General features: G+C 39.2%; 1 protein-coding gene across 5 annotated transcripts in view; it reads left to right on the forward strand.

The window, feature by feature from the left end:
* The window catches only part of Prkg1 (protein kinase cGMP-dependent 1), a 1,145,204-nt gene that overhangs the window by 721,860 nt on the left and 404,448 nt on the right, over positions 1 to 18,896 (forward strand). For all 5 annotated transcript variants that reach the window (XM_040745627.1, XM_040745622.1, XM_040745633.1 and 2 more), the window contains one exon: positions 6,030 to 6,135. In XM_040745627.1, coding sequence (XP_040601561.1) covers positions 6,030 to 6,135 — 106 coding nt within the window. The remainder of the gene's footprint in view (positions 1 to 6,029; positions 6,136 to 18,896) is intronic.

Genomic DNA, 18,896 nt, shown 5'->3' on the forward strand with positions numbered 1-18,896 from the left:
CCATTGTCATTATTGTGGAAAGTTGATAGACATGGCGCTAGAGAAGTAGCCAAGAGCTTTACACTCTGATCCATTGGAAGCAGTCAGATGTGGGGGCAAGGGGAACATAACTAGTTCTGGGGTGGGCTTTTGAAACCTCAAATCCCATCTACAGATACATATATCCTCTAAAAATGTCACACTTTCTAATCCTTCTAATCTTTTTCAAATAGTTCACAACTGGGGACTAAATATGTAAATATATATGGGGTATTCTCATTCACAGTGCTTTTGGAAAATGGCAAGAGTAGGTCCTCTTTCAGCATACATCACCTCACCAGCCACAGATAATGAACTAGGTTTATGGTACTAAGCATGAATTTCCTTCTGTTTAGTGGGCCTTAAATCTGATTAGACTGGTGTTGGTTTCCCACAGGATGCAAGTGCTAATGGGATATCTTGCCATTCAGTCATTGTTGTTTGTAGGCATTCTAGCTGGGTAGGACAATTGGTTGTGTTCCTTCCTTGGCAGGTTGCATGTCTCTTTTCAGCATTATAGCTTTGAGGAGAGAGCTGACACTAGTGAGATTTCCAGAGATCTACAAGGATAACACCAACTGGAAAACTAAGTAATAGCGGAGAGACTACATTGATAGCCCCTACCTGATGATAAGGTTGATGACTACCTTATATGACATCCTAGGATCTTCATCCAGTGCCTGATGGAAGCAGAGACAGATACCCACAACTAAACACTGAACTGGCCCCATGGAACCCAGTGACAGAGAAGAAGGAGTGATGAGCAAAGGGGTCAAGACCATGCTGGTGAAACCCACAAAGACAGCTGACTTGACAAGGGGGAGCTCTTGAGGCCAACAAGGGACTGATCCAGACTCCATAAATGTAGTGTCAGTGAGGAGGCATCAGAAATCTCTGGGACCTTGGGTAGTAGAATAGTGTTCACCATGGCATACAAATGAACTTTGGGAGTCCATTCCACATGGAGGGATGCTTTCTCAGCCTGGACACATGGTGAAGGGCCTAGGTCCTACCCTGGATGAAATGACAGACTCTGGAGATCCCCCCCAAGGAGGGCCTCACCCTCCCTGGGGAATGATGTGGGGATTGGGCTGGAGGTGGGGGAGTGGGGGTGGTGGCGAGACAAGGGGTTGGGAACTGGGATTGACATTTGAAGCATGTGTGTTTCTAATTTAAATAAAAAAGAAATAAAATATATAAAAAAGAGCTAGTCCCTAGGGAGAGGCTTGCAGGTGATTTCCTGTCCCATTTCTGAAAGTCCTATGTCCTAAGTGTGGTATCTTACCCTCAGTTTCTGTTAGGCAACCAAGGGCAGTGGCAATAGCCTGTATTGTCAGTTTGATTGCAGTCATCATGAGAATCTCAGGTATTCATTCATGCAGAGATGATTCCCTGTAGAGATTAATAAGACACTTATAAACAAAGATAAATAAAACAGTTCTGTTAATAATCTCTTTAAGGAAAAACACACTTGCACCCCTGCAGGCAACTTGAGCAAGATGTTAATCACAACTCTGAGATTACATTTTTAATAAGACAGGTCATGCTTACCTACCTATAAAATGCCAACATCACTAAGATGCAATGGTTTAAAGTGCAGAAAGGCTTCAGTATGTTGCTCAAGGTCATGGATAAATTTTCTGTTTCATCAACCCATGTTCATTATCATGAAGCAATATTATCTGAAATGAAATTTCTCTGAGGGACATTTTAGTAGCCCAAGTAAGCAAATCATTGAAGTCTGTAAACTCATTTACAGAAGTCACTAAAAAAACATGAATAGTGAAATCTGATAAATTCAGTCTGGAGATTTGATTATAACATGTAAAATAATGTAGGCCTTCATTCTCATGTGAGGATTTTTTTAGGTGAACTTCATGTATATAAATTTCATTTATTAAGACGTTTACCTAACGCTTATCAGTGAAAGTCCATTTCTACTGGTGGGAGTAATAGAAATAAGGAACTTGTCTGTAGAAGAATATATGCTTTTTTGAGTAAACATGAAATATACATACAAGAGATAAATGCAATATTAGTCACACATGCTTACATATGTCACTACATCACATAGTCACCACAGAACACATACACTGTTACATGCAGACACACATGGCCACACAGATGCACACACGGACACCCTTCCACACAAAGAAACACACAAGGACATGCACATATACTCCACACAGCCCAAATTCCCAAGCCTTTTTTCTTATTCCTACTGCTGCTACACTCAGTGTGACTTCCTTTCTTGATTCCTGAATTGTTTGTGGCCTCACTAGATACTTGTCCCTCATTGTCTGAAACTGTGAACCCTCTGAATTACAAAGATGATATTCCTTACCAGAGCTCTCTTCATATTACTCCCTTGCCCTATAGATTCTATATCAACTGTCATTTGTTGGCACCCTTGCTGATCTGTAGACCATTTGACTCAGGGCTCTCACAACCTGTGTCCCTCCTAGATTGTGTTTTTCACTGTCACTATGGCTGGAGCTCTCATAGCTCTTCCTGCAGAGCTATGGCTTTAAGATGTATCCACTCTGAACTTCACTCGTTACACCATTTCTAGTTATCAACTAGTGTGTGTTTGAAAGATGTGTATGTGTGTCAGTTAAAAGTCCTTTTAAAAATAGTGACATTGGGACCAGCAAGATGGCTCACTGTGTAGGGGTGTCTGACACCAACCCCGAGGAGCCAAGTTCTGTCTCTGGGACCCATGTGATGGAAGGTAAGGACTTACTCTTGCAAGTTGTCCTTTGACTTCTACACTCATGCCCTGACATGCACAACCTACACACATAAACATGACAAAAATAAAATTGTTAAGTGTAAAAAATTAGTAACATTAGTTGGTGCAACTTAATTCTTCCTTTAGTGGTGGGTATACATATACGTGCCATACCTATTAACTGCTAAAATGATAATGACCTTGAAATTTTTAATTTTATAACACATAAACATTTTGAAACACACTGGTGTACCCAACACACATTCTCTTAAATTTTGGTTATTTGCTTTGTTTCATTTTTATGTTAAAGATCTCTAACAGCTTTCTGTTATTCATCAAATGGATTCTCACTTCATAAACCTATGTTTCAGAGTCCTGTATCAGCTCTTTCTCTATGCCACAAGTCTCAGCCATTTGGTGCTACTTGGTGGTGCTGGTCTCCAAAGCTCATTTCCAGTTGGACGTTGGTGCCAGTTCTTTTCTCGCCATGTACACTTCATCCACCCACCACTCTTTCCCTCACGTTCCACTTCCTTGGTTTTATAGCATACAGTCTTATGGTTTGTGTTAAGTAAGCATGCCTGTCATCAGAAAAGCTAGACTGTGGCTGGAGAATACCTGGGATGACTGTGAAGAAGTGCCACTTTCAAAAGACATCTGGAAAGAAGCCATGTGTATATGACCGCTTTCTGCTTTCTTCTTTTTCTCCTCTACTGATTTTTTTTAATGGCTGACAAACTAGTTAAATGAGACTACATTCCAGTTTCTTAGGCTCAAAGAGATTTGCAAGAAAGTTAGGTAACATTCCAGAATTGGGTTTGCTCTAGAATCTAATATTCCATTTATCTTCTTTCTCTCTTATCTCTTTCACGTTGCTTTTGTCCCATCTCCTCAATGTACATGAGCATTCTGACTATTCTGGTGACATTCCTCCCCTCCTAACCTGGGTTTCTCACTTTAACTATGTCCATTTGAACTAACCATCTGCTGGCCTCACCCAGTAGTTTCATTCAGTACTAGTTGCTGTTATATCTCCTATGTTTTCTTTTATTATTATTTATGTTTTTATATTTTGTTTTTTTGAGACAGGGTTCTGTGTAGCTGTGACTGTCCTAGGACTTGGTCTGTAGACAAGGCTGACCTTGAACTCAAGAGATCCTCCTGCCTCTGTCTCCTAAGTGCTGGGATTAAAAGTATGCACCAGCATCGTCTGACTTTTGGACATACCCTATATTTTCAAGTTTGATATATGATTCCGTCTTTTAAATTTTTCATACTTGTGTGGATTAAGCACATTAGTAATTGACTTCAATGTTTTTGTCACACTAAAGAAAGGAATAAAAAGCCATTGAAATCATTTAATCAAGCACCAGTTCAGATTTGAATTATCTACTTCATGTTTTCTGTGTGTTCCATCCTCCATCTGTCTGTTGTGAGTTTGAATCAGTACCTGCCTGAAGGCTGTCTCTCTATGTTGTTCCAAAACAATACAGAGAAGCCCTGTCTCGTAAAACAAACAACAAACAAACAAACAAACAAACAAAAAACAACAAAAAAAACAAAACTGCTTCTCTTGCTGTGTACTCAGCCTGTTTGTTTAACCCACTTGTAAGTGAACAATGTAAAAATCAACCCTACGCGCCTTGGATTTTCCATATAATCTACTTTTAAATTTAAGTTAATGCATAACTGGGTCAGGGGCATACAAGAGTACATAATTTAAGATTACAGTTATACATTAACTCTGTATTGTTTTGGAGGCTGTCAGTCCAGCTTGGCCTCAAACTCACAGAGATCCACCTGCCTCTGCCTCCCGAGTGCTAGGATTAAAGGCGTGCGCCACCACCGCCCAGCAAGAGGAGCAGTTTTAAGTGACCTCAAGGTGTTGCATCATCTCCGGCTATGAGGCCCAGAAAAAGTTGTGTCTCTTAGAATGCAAAAGATATTTTTCATTATATTGCATTAATATAATACTAACAATTTATTTTTCTATTAGGAAAATGTTAAGATATGTATAAATGTAGAGACCATAATAAACAAAACATATACTTACCACACAGGTTCATTTGCAAAAATTTTAGTATATGTTTATATTTTAACTATGTGACTTTTTTCTCTTCGTTTTTTAAAATTTAAGTCAGAAACAAGCTTGTTTCACATGTCAGTCCCAGAGTCCCAGCTCCTTCTCTATCCCCCCCTCCCCACCAGGCCCTCAAGTCCCCCACCCAACATCTACTCTGATCCCCAGGGAGGGTGAGGCCCTCCATGGAGGATCTCCAGAGAGTCTCTCATTTCATCCAGGGCAGGGCCTAAGCCCTCCCACAAGAGTCCAGGCTGAGAGAGCATCCCTCATTGACTTTTTGAACTTTTATGTGCATAGATGTATTGTATGCATGTATGTCTGTGCACAACATGCATGTTTATTGCTTGTGGAAGCCAGCGGGGGACATTGGATGTCCGAAACTGCGATTACAGTTTGCTGTGAGCTAGCATGTGGGTTCTGAGACTTGAACCTGGGTCCCTCAGATGAGCATTCAGTGATTCTAACTGCTGAGCTCTCCAGCCCCCAATGTGCTCATTTTTTTATTTACATAAGTTTACCTTGATAAACCATTGTATCTCATTCTATAACACCTGCCATTTTGTTTTTAATCTTGTCTATTAATTATGGACTTAATGATTCTGTGGCATTCAGCTTCAACATTATGCATTGTAAAAGATAGAGTATGTAAGAGACATTAAAATTCAGCAAACATATCTATTAAAACTGCTATGTAGTTTGTGTACAGGTTACTATTTGTTAAACAAGTATGGTGTAGAAATTGCTAGGTAATTATTATTTCAGTTATACCAAATCCCCAAAGTGGAAGTTGATTATTTTATTTGTACTTTTTAATAATTAAAATACAATTATGTGAGCCATTAATAATCTTCTGGTTAGTTACCAGCAAATATTATTTCTCTTTTTACCTTATGCTATTTCTTTCATGCACAGTGTTTAGTGTGTACTTTTGAGAGGATGGACAGGGACATGAAAGTAGTAGGAACCTTCTTGGTAGATAGTAATATTAGATAGAAAACCAAGAATCACATGTTGCTGCCAAATGTCGCTGACTTGTTGATGAAACAGGACAGCTTAATACTATGAGCTTTAAATATGTGTAAAAGGTTAGTTGTTTTCATACCTCTCATGACTAAAGAATCTGTTTTATAGGGTGTTGTTCACAAGTGAGATTTTCTAATTATTTTTCCCTGATTGCTTTGTTTTCTCTTTCTCTAGCTCTTGTAAATGTGAAACTGTGGGCCATTGATCGACAATGTTTTCAAACAATAATGATGCGGACAGGACTCATCAAGCATACCGAGTATATGGAATTTTTAAAAAGGTAGGACACTTCTTTCTTTTCATTTGGAAGATTTGGCACCTCTTTCAAATGCAGCTTCGTGTGTGTATGTGTGTGTGTGTGTGTGTGTGTGTGTGTGTGTGTGTGTGCTCTTGCATGTGTGCCTGCTTTTATCTCAGTGTTAATTGCCTACTAATTTGTGGAATGGTCAGATGACTTTGGATCCACTTTGTTATATTTCTGCTGCTGGTTCTCAGGATGTGTGGTTAAGTCAGGACATCCAGATTTTACCCAGTATACTTGGACATGCAGAGTTTTCTCAGAGACACAAATGAGAATTTACTTGATCAGGAAAGGATGTTCATTCTCACAATCTAGTAGTTAATATGTTGGCACCACTTCATCTACACAGCCTGTCTCCTGTGGGTTTCCATAGGAAAAGGAACACAGCTAGGGAAGAGACATTCCACAAGGCACCTTGTTAGCCTGTAATCCTGAGATTAATTTCCCAAATTTGTTTACTTCCAGTTCCTTTTTAATTCATAGATTATTATGATAACTCAGGATTTTAATGGAAAACTTACTTCTCATTTCTTAGAAAAACACTGATCTCTGTCATTAAACTTTAACATATATATGTTATTTTTAGCACATGTCTAATTTTATTTGAAAGAGACATTGGCAATTCTAGTGACTTTAAACATATTTTGTATTGGGGCCTGGGGGTAACAGAGTGGCTGAGAATGCTTGCCTTGCAAGTATGAGGACATGGAATGGTTGGGGCAGAACTGAGATGGGCATATTGCTGGGGTCTGCTGGCCAGCCAGTCTAACTAAAATAGTGAGCCACAGGTTCAATAAGAGTCTGTTTCAGGAGACTAAGGCAGGGAGAGTGACAGAGCAGGACACCTGATAGCTTTTTGCTGGTGTGCATGTGTGCACCCACATACAGATATGTACACACACACACACACACACTGTGCATACATATCCACATCTCCAAAATTTGCATCATTTTACTTTTGAGAACAGAAACATGGCGATGTGCAGATTATGTAAAACAAGGACAGTGCACACTAAGGTTTCCTCTTTGAGGGCTGGAATATTAAACTTTTCATTTCTACATTTTTGCTTTGTGTGAGTAAGTGGTTAAAATGGAGCTAACAAGTCAAACCCATGTTTTATTTCAGTAATATATCTTAACAGATATCTATTGAGTTTTCTTAAAATGCAATTTTAATGTCCCTTACTTGGGTATTTCTATTAATTAATTTTGTTTCTGCTTCATCTTTTATACATATTTCATTTCCACATGAAATCTTTTTGTTATATTCCTGCTGAAGGGACAATAAAATTCTAATTTGATATCAGGTAATAATATATTAAAATACTTCAATGTCAGCGGGGTGTTTTCTTTTCCCCTTGGTGTGATTAGATCAGGAGAGGTGGAAATATAAATTTCTTTTGAAGTTTAATGTAGTTTGAAAGGAAATTAAATTATTGAGATGCCATATTTATGTGACAGGATATACATATATGTGTGTTCAATGGTGTGTGTGTGTCTGTGTGTGTGTATTGAGAGACTGAGAGAAAGATAAAGAATGCATATTCATTTTAAGTCTTAAACTGCAAAGCTATTGATCTGACAACATTCTGATGAAAACTTCAGTTGGCAATCAATGAAATGGCTGTGTGGGGGTGGGGCTTGTCATTTGTGTGGAATATCTCAGCTTGAGTTCTTAAGATGCTGATTTTAGCTTCCAAGAATTTGTAATTTCAAGGAATGGGCAAATGACAATCAAATGCTCTTTCGGACAATTCTAGGAAGATGTCCTTTTCTACTGGCACCGTTTTAGGAAATAGAGGTGTGTGTGTGTGTGTGTGTGTGTGTGTGTGTGTGTGTGTATGTGTGTGTGTGTGTGTTCAGAGCTGTCTTAGATTTAGAATCTGTTTTTAACACTGAATATTAATGGCTCTCTAGAATGAGTGATTTTTGTTGCTGTTGTTGTTGTCTTTAGCTTAGGGCAAGCAGAACTGATAGGTAGAATAAAGAAGTGGGTACTACTAACTTTGGTGTCACTTTGCTTTTGGCCACTGTGCAAAAACAATTTTGCACTGTATGTTAAATAGCACAGTACTGCTGAGAGTCTAGAACGTTGCCAAGATGGCCATCCTTGTGTGCTTTAATCTTCTGAAATTGTAACTGTGATTTAGTGCTTCCCTCTCTACAGCCCTTCAGGGGTTTACAGTTAATTATTGATACTCTCATTGTCTGAGTGTTCTAGGTCCTTCTCTGCCAACAGTTTCTTTAGCCTGGGCTCTTGAGATCCACAAGCCAAGTGATTCCATGCGACTATGAGCCTATTTCCAGGCTTTCCTACAGCTCACCCACCTGTTTTAACTCCCAGTTGTCATTGGTTAAGTCTTTTTTTTCTTGTTTGAATCCAATACACTGATGATGATCTCAACCATAGAGTGTTATTATTCTTTTTTTGTTGCTCCTTCTTTCTTTCTTTCTTTTTTATTTTCAAGACAGGGTTTCTCTGTGAAACAGTCTTAGCAGTAAGACCATGATACAAACCTGGTACATGAGCTAGCCTGTTGGAGCCCATTCCTTAGGGAGGAATGCCATGCTCATTGTCAGTAGGACCACAATATAACCCTGGTACACGAACTAGCTTGTTGGAGCCCACTAATCATGGTGGGATGCCATTCTTAATCTTAATGCATGGGAGAGGGACCTTCCCCTGCCCCAACCTATTGTGCCAGACTATGTTGACTCCTCATGGGAGCCCTTACCTGTGAAGAGGAGTAGATTGGGGGTGGACTAGGTGGGAGGCAAGGGGGATGGGAGGAGACTAGGGGGTGGGAGGGAGAACTGTGGTTGGAATGTAAAATGAAATCAAAAAATAAGAAATAATGAAAAAAAAGAAAGAAAACAGTTCTGGCTGTCCTGGAACTCACACGGATCTGCCTGCCTCTGCTTCCTGAGTGCTGAGTTCTGTTACTATTCTTATTCCTACTTTTAAGCTATAAATTTTTTACTACAAGGGATATTTCTTAAACATTTTATTGTTTTTCTTTGGCACAAAATATATTGCTTTGCAGGTAGTTTAGATGTCATTACACATTCTTCAAGGTTCACTGCAAATGTTAATGCAGGCTCCCACCTTTCAAAAATTGTCTAAAATTTCACGATGGCAGCACAACATTAAATCAAGATTGGGTTCCTAATGAATGCTAACCCTTTGCTATGGTGCAGGTCACATGCCCACGACGCTCAAATACTGAGGAACATTCATTCTTCCCCCATGTTCTCAGGACAATTATTCTTGGTACCATTGATTTTGTGAGGCTTTGAAAAGAGGGTATGACAGAACTGGAGAATGACTCAGCAGTGAAGAGCACTGACTGCTCTTCTAGAGGACCTAAGTTCAATTCCCCAAACCCATATGGTGGCTTACATTGATGTATCTAGTCTCAGAAGAGTTGACACTCTCCTCTGACCTCCCCAGGCATTGCACTTATGTGGTACACAGGCATACATGCAGACAAAAATTCATACACATAAAATAAAAGTTAGTTAAAAGTAGAATAGGGGCATAACAACCCCCAAGGGAAATGGTGAAAAGTCTTGCTAAAACTTAGAATTCTAAACTCAATTAAATGTTTATACTATGAATTTCGAATCACTTATTACCCTATTTGTTGTTTTTAAAGCACATTTACTTGCCACTCATTTGTATAAGAAAAAATGTTGAGGTTTTGCATGACCAACTTAACCCAATGTTCTCTTGATGACTTCTTGTTGAGGAAGGGTTACCTAATTTAATATTATAAAAAGATGAAATAGTTTAAAGGTCTCTTTAGTGCTCTGTGGCAGGTGTGGGGGCATATTTCTCTCTGTGCCAGCTACATAAAACATATCTGAAGTTATCTATTGTTGATAAAGAAGCAAAACAATTGTATAGTATAGTATATTACTATTATGATATGGTAATATAACGCCAGTTCTCAGTGGGAGTCTCATTTCACATCCTAGCAACTTCATAAGGTAGGAATTTCAGGATGGGCAGGGTTGAAAGTGAGTGAGTCTGTGTCAGGGCCATCTTCCTTTTTTATTTGCCCTCCTTGTTTTCCTAAATAAGCACATGCATTTGGAGATGAACACACTGGTATGGACTCAAAGCACAACTCTCACCTCAAAAGGGAATAGGAGATAGTTTGTTTTGAGGTGTGGTGGGTAGAACATAGACTTGGGAGACAGAGACAGGCAGATCTCTGAGTTCTAGATTAGCCAGGTCTATATTGTGAGACCCTGACACACACATAAATTAGGTTTTCCTCAATACCATGTTCCAATGTGGAAAACTGTCACCAGTTTTTCAGTTGCAGAACAAGAAGCCATCCACCAAAGCACTTTTCAAACACACTGGTAGAAACATGGAATGGATGGGTTACAGCACCTTGAGGAAATCTCTATCACAGATTATCTGATGACACCCACAGTTTCTAGATTGGTGGAAGCTGGTGCTGTAGTACATTAGTACATCCCCAAATTTCTGCCTAATAGTCATGGCAATGGTATATTAGACACAGCTAGAGGTAGGCATTGAATGTTTACTAAGGAAGTAAACATAGCACTAGGTCTCCCATCCAATACTAACCAGGCCCAACTCTGCTTAGCTTCTGAGATCAGACGAGATTAGGCACATTCAGCGTGGTATACCAGGCAGTGGTGGCACACGCCTTTAATCCCAGAACTCTGGAGGCAGAGGCAGGCAGATCTCTGTGAGTTCGAGACCAGCCTGGTCTGGTCTACAAGAGCTAGTTCCAGGAAAGCCTCCAAAGAAACCATGTCTTAAAAAAAACCAAGAAACAAAAAATGAAAAACAACATAGTATTAGGTAATTTGGCTCTTTTTGGTTCTGTAAGACACCAGCTATCAATGTTGCCCTTGTAGACTCCTTAACACAGGTATGGAACTTTCTTTGATAACTTCAGTTCATGCTAGGCACATACATGAAAATGGCTAGTAGTTTTACTAGTAGAGAGTGTTTCCTTTTAGTCAAAGTTAGCTTTTATTTTGATTTCAGTGTATTTATCCATTTTGTAACTGTCACTCATATAGTTTGACCCCCTCTTTGCTGTTCAATGCCATATCAGACTGTGATTCTCGATTTTTATATTTAGTTATTTCTATTCTGTGCCTGTGTTACACATTCCCTGATGTAAACACAGATGTTACTCTGCAAGCATAACACAAAGTAAGTCAAATAAAGTGACTAATAAGGGAATTAAAATAGCTCAAGGGGCAGTGTTAGGAAGCATTGCTTGATGGCTGTCTATCAAACAATCTCTTTGCCATTTGCCATGGTTTCTAGAAAATGAGCCAGACAACTTCCATAGTTAATTTAAATTGTTTCTCCCTCAGCATATCTTTGTTGCTACTGCTGATAGTGTTTCCACATGCAAGGAACCATAAATTGTGTGACCACTGATCTCTGCTGATATGAACTGAGATGTTGGTTAGATCAATACTATGGTGGTTATGACAATGATGGTGATGAAGATGATGCTGATGGGTCATGGTTTATGATAGTGATGGCAATTATGTTGATCAATCATGATGTATAGTGATGACAACAATTATGGTGATGGACTCTTGTTTATAATGGTGATGATGATGGTTATGGACATGGTTTATGTTAATTGCTTCATAAACAAAACAGAGACCAAAGAGGGACTTTGTGAAACTTTTCTTTTTTTAAGAGAATCATTTTGTAAGGTAGATAAACGTATCTTTTCTCTTACAGAAAGCCTTTCCATAATTTGTTTCACTCTAAAAGAAAGTCACTTTGGTCTACCCTTGTCCCCAAGACCCTGCAAGCCAACTGTTCCACCTCATTGTTCTCTCCTCCTTTCTCACTTTCTTACTGCTTCAGTCACATGGCCTTTTTTTCCCTTATGTTTTCTATTTTCCCTCTCAGTGGACATCATCTTCTGTCTTTATGAGGAAATTTTATAGTATAATCTGTGAGGACACACTAAATACAAGTACTGTGGCTGAAAATAGGACCAGGATTCCGCCAAAATAACCATAACATTTGATGTCTTTTCCCTGATATTGGACTGGAGTTATTTCTGCTGAATGTGGCATGAGAACTTCCTGTCATGAAGCAGCATTTCTGGGATGATCTACAGAAGTGCTTGACCCATAGGCACAAGAGTGAGATAAGCAGAATAGGTAAGGTATGGTAGACTCTGTAATCCCAGGACCTAGATGCAGAGGAAGGAGGATTGCCATGAGTTTCAAGCCAACCTGGTCTTAAAAAATAGAGTGAAACCTTGCCTTAAAGATATCAAATGGAAGGAAGGAAGGAAGGGAGGGAGGGAAGGAGAAAAGAGAGAAAGAAGAAAGAAGGAAGGAAGGGAGAGCGAGAGCAAGAGCGACAGCAAGAGCGAGACCAAGAGCCAGAGAGCGAGAGAGAGACACAGAGAGAGACACAGAGAGAGAGAGAGAGAGAGAGAGAGAGAGAGAGAGAGAGAGAGAGAGAGAGAGAGAGAGAGAGAGAGAGAGAGAGAGAGAGAGAGAGCGAGCGAGCCACAAAACACAAACAAAACAGGCCAATACAGTGATGTCCAGGTCTCTCACAGATAATGAAACTGTCCTGGAAAGAGAGGAGAGGGTCACCAGAATATTGTTGGAGTTAAAGCCACTCTTCCATCTTGTCCCAGCTGCTGTTGTTTTAGGCCAATAGAATATAGGTTGAGGAAGCTTGCCTGGGGATGGAATGTCTTTAATAGTGCAGCTGCAAACCCAGCTGCCACTTAGGAAAGAGGACTTTTCTGGTGGTGAGTCACCCATAATTCTGTAAGTAAGCCCAATAGACTCATTGTTCACCACCCTGGACTTAGATGGAATACTTGTGGCTATTAGTGTTCTATCTGGGACAGACAGACACTTTTTATACCTCCTAGGAAAAATCATGGGACACTTGAATTGAATATAATTAAATGTCAAAGTTCACATTTGCTGCTTAAATTAATAGAAATTGAAGTTTGGGACCTTTGAAAGATTTAGATGACTATTTGACTTTGTATTCACCTTCTAACCATAAAGGACATTAGAGGTGTTATGAAATTTACAACTATGACTTCCATAGTTTAACCTTCTCCAGGAACCCATGGGTCCTGGCAGATAACTTCTAAACAAAGACTAGAGCTAATGGTTCTGTTTGAGAACCTTTGTGGTATTGCATGCAAGGTGCCAAGATGAGGGAACCTTGGTAAATCCTAGTGCTATACAGTGATTCTACCTTCTAGTTTTCTCACTGATAAAAAGTTTGATTTTTGTACTCTGTGAAGTTTCCGTCTTCCTTGTCTCCTTCACCATAAAGTGAGCCTCAAGTACAGATTGTTCTTCCCACCCATTCTCTGAAACAATAATGGCTTGCATATACATTTAACATATGATTAAATAAATGTGATATTTATATATGTATTGGAAAGGTAAGTTTATTCTCCTCGAGTAATGTGTATAATATTGTTACTGAGATTTCACTGGATCTCATACTACCCTTGATGAAGAATATAATAGCATTTTGAGATGTTTCCTGTGCTGCAGAGCTAAGCTAAAACCTCTCTATAAATGCAGTTTTGTCACCTCATAGTTTCTGTCACTCTTGTCACTGTAAGAAGATATGATTTTACTCCTGTGATCTGACTGAACAATAAGAACCAAATGACACTGAATGTAGAATTTAAAATACAGTGTAATGTAATCTTTCTGTATACTTTGAAGATGAACCAACAGAATCTCAGACCACACCAGGCTTACCCAAATAAGAAACAGTGTTGATAGGAACTGGTTTTATGTAATCACAGCCACTTGGGCATTCTATCACATCTGCCCTCATATTCAGTCTGTTGTCTAATAAAATCTTCTCACTGGAGCAAACTAAAACAACGATTGATTAATGGCGTTTTCTGTCTTCAAAGAGGAATCCTTTTTTGGTGATATACATATTTTATTTTTTTAATTTAAATTAAAAATAATCTTATTTTACATACAAATCCCAATTCCCTCTCCCTCCCATCTTCTCACTCCCCAGATCATCTCCCCATCCCAGTCCCCCCATGCTCTCCTCAGGGAGGGTGAGGCCTCCCATGTGGGATTATCAAAGAGGAATCTTATACCATTAATTTACTCTTATGTAGGCTTTATATTCCTTCTGTGTCTATGTTCACTCTTCAAGAATGATGTCTTTCTAAACCCATCATACATTTTTCCTCTTATTCAATATTAAAAGCTAAAAACATAGTTTATTATTAATACTCCTACTGCCACCTTGTTATTTTTTTATTCTTGAGACAGGATATGACTTCATAGCTCTGGCTAGGACCTACTACGTAGACCAGGGTTGCCTTGAACTCAGAGATACACCTGGTATGCCTCCTGAGTGCTGGGATTAAGGTTGTGTGACACTCATCTTGTTTTCAATACTTTTATTTTGTGACATATTTGAACAGGTATAGCTGGGAATAAAGCAGTAATATGAAATTACTCATTTTGCTGATGGGAGAACTGAGCCAGTGAATGTGACATTTCCTCAAAGTCACTCAGGAAATTCTGAAATTTAACTGTCCCAGAATGCCAAGTATCTTTTGTTCAAAATCTCCCTAGTAAAATTATCTCCAATTTTGATTGACTGAGCACATGCTCCACTGTTACACACTTCCTGTAGAATATTCTTTCAGAATCTTGTTAAGGTTGTCATAACCTTCATGTAAAAAGGAAATGACTGAACACAGTTGCCTATGTATATCAATTTTAAGTGGCAGATGTGGGGTGGAGTAAGGAAATGCGCATATTTTTGTTATAGATTTTTTTGACAGTGTCTCACTACATATCCCACATTGCCCTAGAACTCACTATACATTTCAACCTAGCTTCTAACTCAAAATCCTTCTGCCTCTGCATCATGACTGAGTGAGGGAGGCAGTGATAGGATTATAGGAATGTGTCACCATGCCTGGAAGAAAGTTTGCTATTTATTTATTCATCTCTATATGTAGTATTGACTTCCCTGGAACTCATAGTGATCTGCCCTGAGATTAAAGTTATGACCTATCACACCCAGCTTGAAAGTTTGCATTTTTAACAAGTTCTGACTTAAATTCATGCTGCCTGAATAATCACAATGTGAGACATAAGATGAAATTTCTTAAGTGTTTTTATGATGTACTGATAGGAAGGATGTCTGGGTTTAAATCATGGTTTAACCAATGATAGACTTGTAATTTTAGTACAGTATCATTCAAGTTAGGCATAGTAATAAAAACCTTCACATCATGAAAAAAATTAGGAATAAATAAAGCAATAGTAAATATTTATTCAATATATATCAAGCAAAGTCCAAAGTATTTGACATGCATTAGTTTATTTAATTCTCAACAAAAATCTACAAAATAATCATGGCCATTTCCGTTGTTACAGATGAAAATAATGAGGCTCTTAGAGATAGCAAAGTTACAGAGACAGAGTCAAGAATGCTCAGAAACTGCTGGATGTTAAGATTCTACTTCCCATATACCTTGTCCCTTCTCAGCAAACTGACATCGATGCTACCCATGATCCAGACAATGGGCTGACCTTGTCTTTGTAGTATGTCAGTTTCCATAGTTCCCCCCTGTGGCAGTGCTCTTATGCTAAATATCAGCATTATTTTCTTTCTTGTACAATTGTGTCCCTGTAGACAGAGGTTTCTGTCCCACCTTGTCCTACGCAGAGCCTTATACTAATTACAAACTGTTTGGCCTATTGCCCAGGCTTATTACTAACAAGCTCTTACAACTTAAATTAACCCATAATTCTTTTTTTTTCTTGGAGTTCAGTTTCTTTTATTATTATTATTATTATTATTATTATTATTTTATTTAGGTTAGAAACCATCTTGTTTCACATGTGAATCCCAGTTCCCTCTCCCTCCCACCAGGTCTTCCAGTCCCCCATCCAATCTCCACTCCAATCCCCAGGGAGGGTGAGGCCCTCCATGGTGGATCTCCAGTAACTGTCATTTCATCCAGGGCAGGGCCTAGGTCCTCTCCCAAAAGTCCTGGCTGAGAGAGCCTCCCATATTGTGGCAGGGGCACTCAAAGTCTATTTGTATGCCAGGGATAAATACTACCCAAGGCTCCATAGATTACCCAGGCCTCCTCACTGACACCCACATTCAGGGGGTCTGGGTCAGTCCATGCTTTCCACACAGCCATCAATCTGGAGTCCAAGAGCTCTGCCTTGTTCAGGCCAACTGTTTCTGTGGGTTAAACCAGCCCACTCTTTTTTTTTATCAGGTGCCAACTATGGACTAGGCACCAGTCACCTGATGTTGCCAGCACTGGATACAGCAATGACATGAATGAGATCCCTTGGCAGCTCCTGAAAGTAGCTAGAGACAAAGTAGATACCTACCCAGGTCTCTCTGTTATAGGCTTTTTTTTAAGGAGACAGGGTTTCTCTGTATTGTTTTGGAGGCTATTGGTCCAGCCCGGCCTCGAACTCACAGAGATCCACCTGCCTCTGCCTCCTGAGTGCTGGGATTAAAGGTGTGCACCACCACTGCCCGCCTGTTATAGGCTTTTTTTTCTTTTATTAAATATGTTCTATTTCATGTATTAGGAATTACATTAGGAAACCACAATCTTGGCAAATGGGTGAGGTAGGTATATCACAGTACCAGCCCACTCTTAACTACTTTGCCCATCAATTCTCTCTTTCTGACACTGGATTCCAGGAGTTCATTTAAGTGTTTGTCTGTGGGTATCTGCCTCTGCTTTCATCAGTTGCTGGATGAAGGTTCAGTTTCCTAGACTCTCTGGCAGTGGGATTGTATGCTGGGACTTCCCTGATTCATGTCTAAAATCCATAAATGAGTGAGTACATACCATGTTTCTCTTTCTGTGACTGGGTAACCTTACTCAGTATGGTTTCTTCTAGTGCCATCCATTTGCCTACAAATTTTAAGATTCCATTATTTTTTTCCTCTGAGTAATACTCCATAGTGTAAATGTACCACATTTTCTCTATCCACTCTTCAGTTGAGGGGCATCTAGGCTGCTTCCACGTAGTGGCTATTACAAATAATGCTGCTATGAACACAGTGGAACAGACCTCCTTGTTGTATGAATGTGTATCTTTTGGATATATGCTTAAGTGTGGAACTGCTGGGTCTTGTGGTAGATTGATTCCCATTTTCCTGAAGAATTTCCATACTGATTTCCAAAGTGGCTGTACAAGTCGGCACTCCCACCAGCAATGGAGGAGTGTTCCCCTTTCTCCACATCATCTTCAGCATAAACCGCCGTTGGGGTTTTTGATTTTAGCCATTCTGACAAGAGTGAGATGATATCTCAGAGTTGTTTTGATTTGCATTTCACTGATGGCTAGGGATGTTGAGCACTTTCTCAAGTGTCTCTTAGCCATGTTAGGCTCCTCTATTGAGAATTGTCTATTTAGTTCTGTACCCCATTTTTTGATTGGATCCTTTGGTGTTTTAGAGACTTGCTTCTTGAGTTCTTTGTAAATTTTGGAGATCAGCCCTCTGTCAGAAGTGGGGTTAGTGAATATCTTTTCCCAATCTCTGGGTTGCCTTTTTGTCTTGCTGACTGTGTTCTTTGCCTTACAGAAGCTTCTCAGTTTCAGGAGGTCCCATTTATTAATTGTTAATCTTAGTGTCTGTGCTACTGGAGTTATGCTCAGGAAGTGGTCTCCTGTATCAATTCATTCAAGGGTGCCTCCCTTTCTCTTCTAACAAGTTCAGTGTGGATGGATTTTTGTTGAGGTCTTTGATCCATTTGGACTTAAGTTTTGTGCATGGTGATAGACATGGATCTATCCATATTCTTCTACATGCCAGCATCCAGTTTTGCCAGCACCATTTGTTGAAGATACTTTCTTTTTTTTCCATTGTATATTTTTAGCTTTTTTTTCGAAAATCAGATATTCATATGTGTATGGGTTAATATCAGTGTCTTCAATATGATTCCATTGGTCTACCTGTCTATTTTTTGTGCCAATACCAAGCTGTTTTCAGGACTATAACTCTATAATAGTGCTTGAAGTCAGGGATGGTGATGCCTCCGGAAGTTCCTTTATTGTAAAGGGTTGCCTTGGCTATCTTGGGTCTTTTGTTTTTCTATACAAAGTTGACTATTGTTCTTTCAAGATCTGTGAAGAATTATGCTGGGATTTTAATGGTGATTGAGTTAAATCTGTATATTGCTCTCAGTAAGATTGCCATTTTTAGTCTGTTGACACTACCTAACCAAGAGCATGGGAGATCTTTTCACCTTCTGGTGTCTTCTTTAATTTCTTTCTTTAAAGACTCAAAGTTCTTGCTATACAGGTCTTTCATTTGTTTGGTTAGTATTACCCCAAGGCATTTTATGGTGTTTATGGTTATTGTAAAGGGCGATGTTTCTCTGATTTCTTTCTCAGCCCTTTTATTATCTGTATATAGTAGGGCTACTGATTTTCTTGAGCTGATCTTGTAGCCTGCCACTTTGCTGAAAGTATTTATCAGCTGCAGGAGTTCCCTGGTAGAGTTATTTGGGTCATTTATGTAAACTATCATATCATCTGCAAATAGTGAAAGTTTGACTTCTTCCTTTCCAATTTGTATCCCCTTGATCTCCTTTTGTTGTCGATTGCTCTAGCTAGAACTTCAAGTACAATATTGAAAAGGTATGGAGAGAGTAGACAGCCTTGTCTTGGCCCTGATCTTATAGGAATTGCGTTGAATT

Source organism: Mesocricetus auratus, unplaced genomic scaffold (genome assembly GCF_017639785.1).
Source record: "Mesocricetus auratus isolate SY011 unplaced genomic scaffold, BCM_Maur_2.0 Super-Scaffold_4256, whole genome shotgun sequence".
Classification (NCBI taxonomy): Eukaryota; Metazoa; Chordata; class Mammalia; order Rodentia; family Cricetidae; genus Mesocricetus; species Mesocricetus auratus.